The sequence below is a fragment of the Perognathus longimembris genome, chromosome 18 (genome assembly GCF_023159225.1).
Source record: "Perognathus longimembris pacificus isolate PPM17 chromosome 18, ASM2315922v1, whole genome shotgun sequence".
In the NCBI taxonomy this organism is placed as follows: domain Eukaryota; kingdom Metazoa; phylum Chordata; class Mammalia; order Rodentia; family Heteromyidae; genus Perognathus; species Perognathus longimembris.
This window is the reverse complement of record NC_063178.1, coordinates 44,337,148-44,338,078: the sequence shown is the minus strand read 5'-3', so window position 1 is coordinate 44,338,078 and position 931 is coordinate 44,337,148. Positions and strand designations below refer to the sequence as shown.

Here is a 931-nt window from a genome sequence, read left to right as displayed (position 1 = left end):
TCAAATCTTCTTTCTTTGTAAAGTTTTTCTCAAGGCTGTTTTAAGATCCTTGTTTCTCAAGCTGTAGATAAAAGGATTCATCATGGGAACCACAATGGTGTAAAACACAGAGGAGATTTTCCCCTCATCCAGGGACCCAGCTGATAAGGGTTTAAAACACATAAATTCCCCTGATCCAAAGAAGAGAGAGACAGCAATGATGTGGGAGCTGCAGTTGCTGAAGGCTTTTGACCTGCCCTCAGAGAAGCTCATGTTTAGGATACTGGAAAGAATAAAAGTATAAGAAATTAAGATTGTGAAACTGGGCACAATGATATTGATGACTGATGCAATGAAAATCTCCAACTCAGAGACATAGGTGCTAGTGCAGGACAGCTGTAATAAAGGCTGCACATCACAAAAAATAGTGGTTGATGATGTTTCTATCACAGAAGGTCAGTCTCAGGACACATCCAAAATTGACCATGGAACCAGAAAATACCACCAGGTAGGAAACAAGGATAAGATAGGAACACACATTAGGGGACATGGAAATGTTATAGAGCAGTGGACTGCAGATGGCCACATAGCAGTCATAAGCCATCATTGTCAACATGAAGCATTCAGAAATAATGAAAAAAATAATAAAGTAGAGCTGACTCATGCATCCAATGTAAGAGATAATATTCTTGCTCAGTACAAAGTTCATCAGCATATTAGGGGTAATCACAGAAGAGTAACAGAGGTAGATGAGGGACAAATTAAAAAGGAAAAAGTACATGGTGTGGTGAAGATGTGAATTCAATGCAATGAGAATTATCCCCAAATTTCCCAATGCAGTGACCGCATACATTATTAGAAACAGAAGAACCAGGGGTATTTGTAAGTTCACCTGGTCTGTTAGTCCCATCAGTATGAATTCAGTCACAAAAGAGCCATTTGTTGGACCCAT

The 931-nt window shown here is 39.3% G+C and overlaps 1 protein-coding gene across 1 annotated transcript; it reads right to left on the bottom strand.

Annotated features, from left to right (window-relative positions):
* Positions 1 to 931, bottom strand: LOC125367228 (olfactory receptor 8B3-like). The gene is given in 2 exon segments (XM_048367832.1): positions 1 to 402; positions 404 to 931. Coding segments are annotated over 2 exon segments (930 nt in total).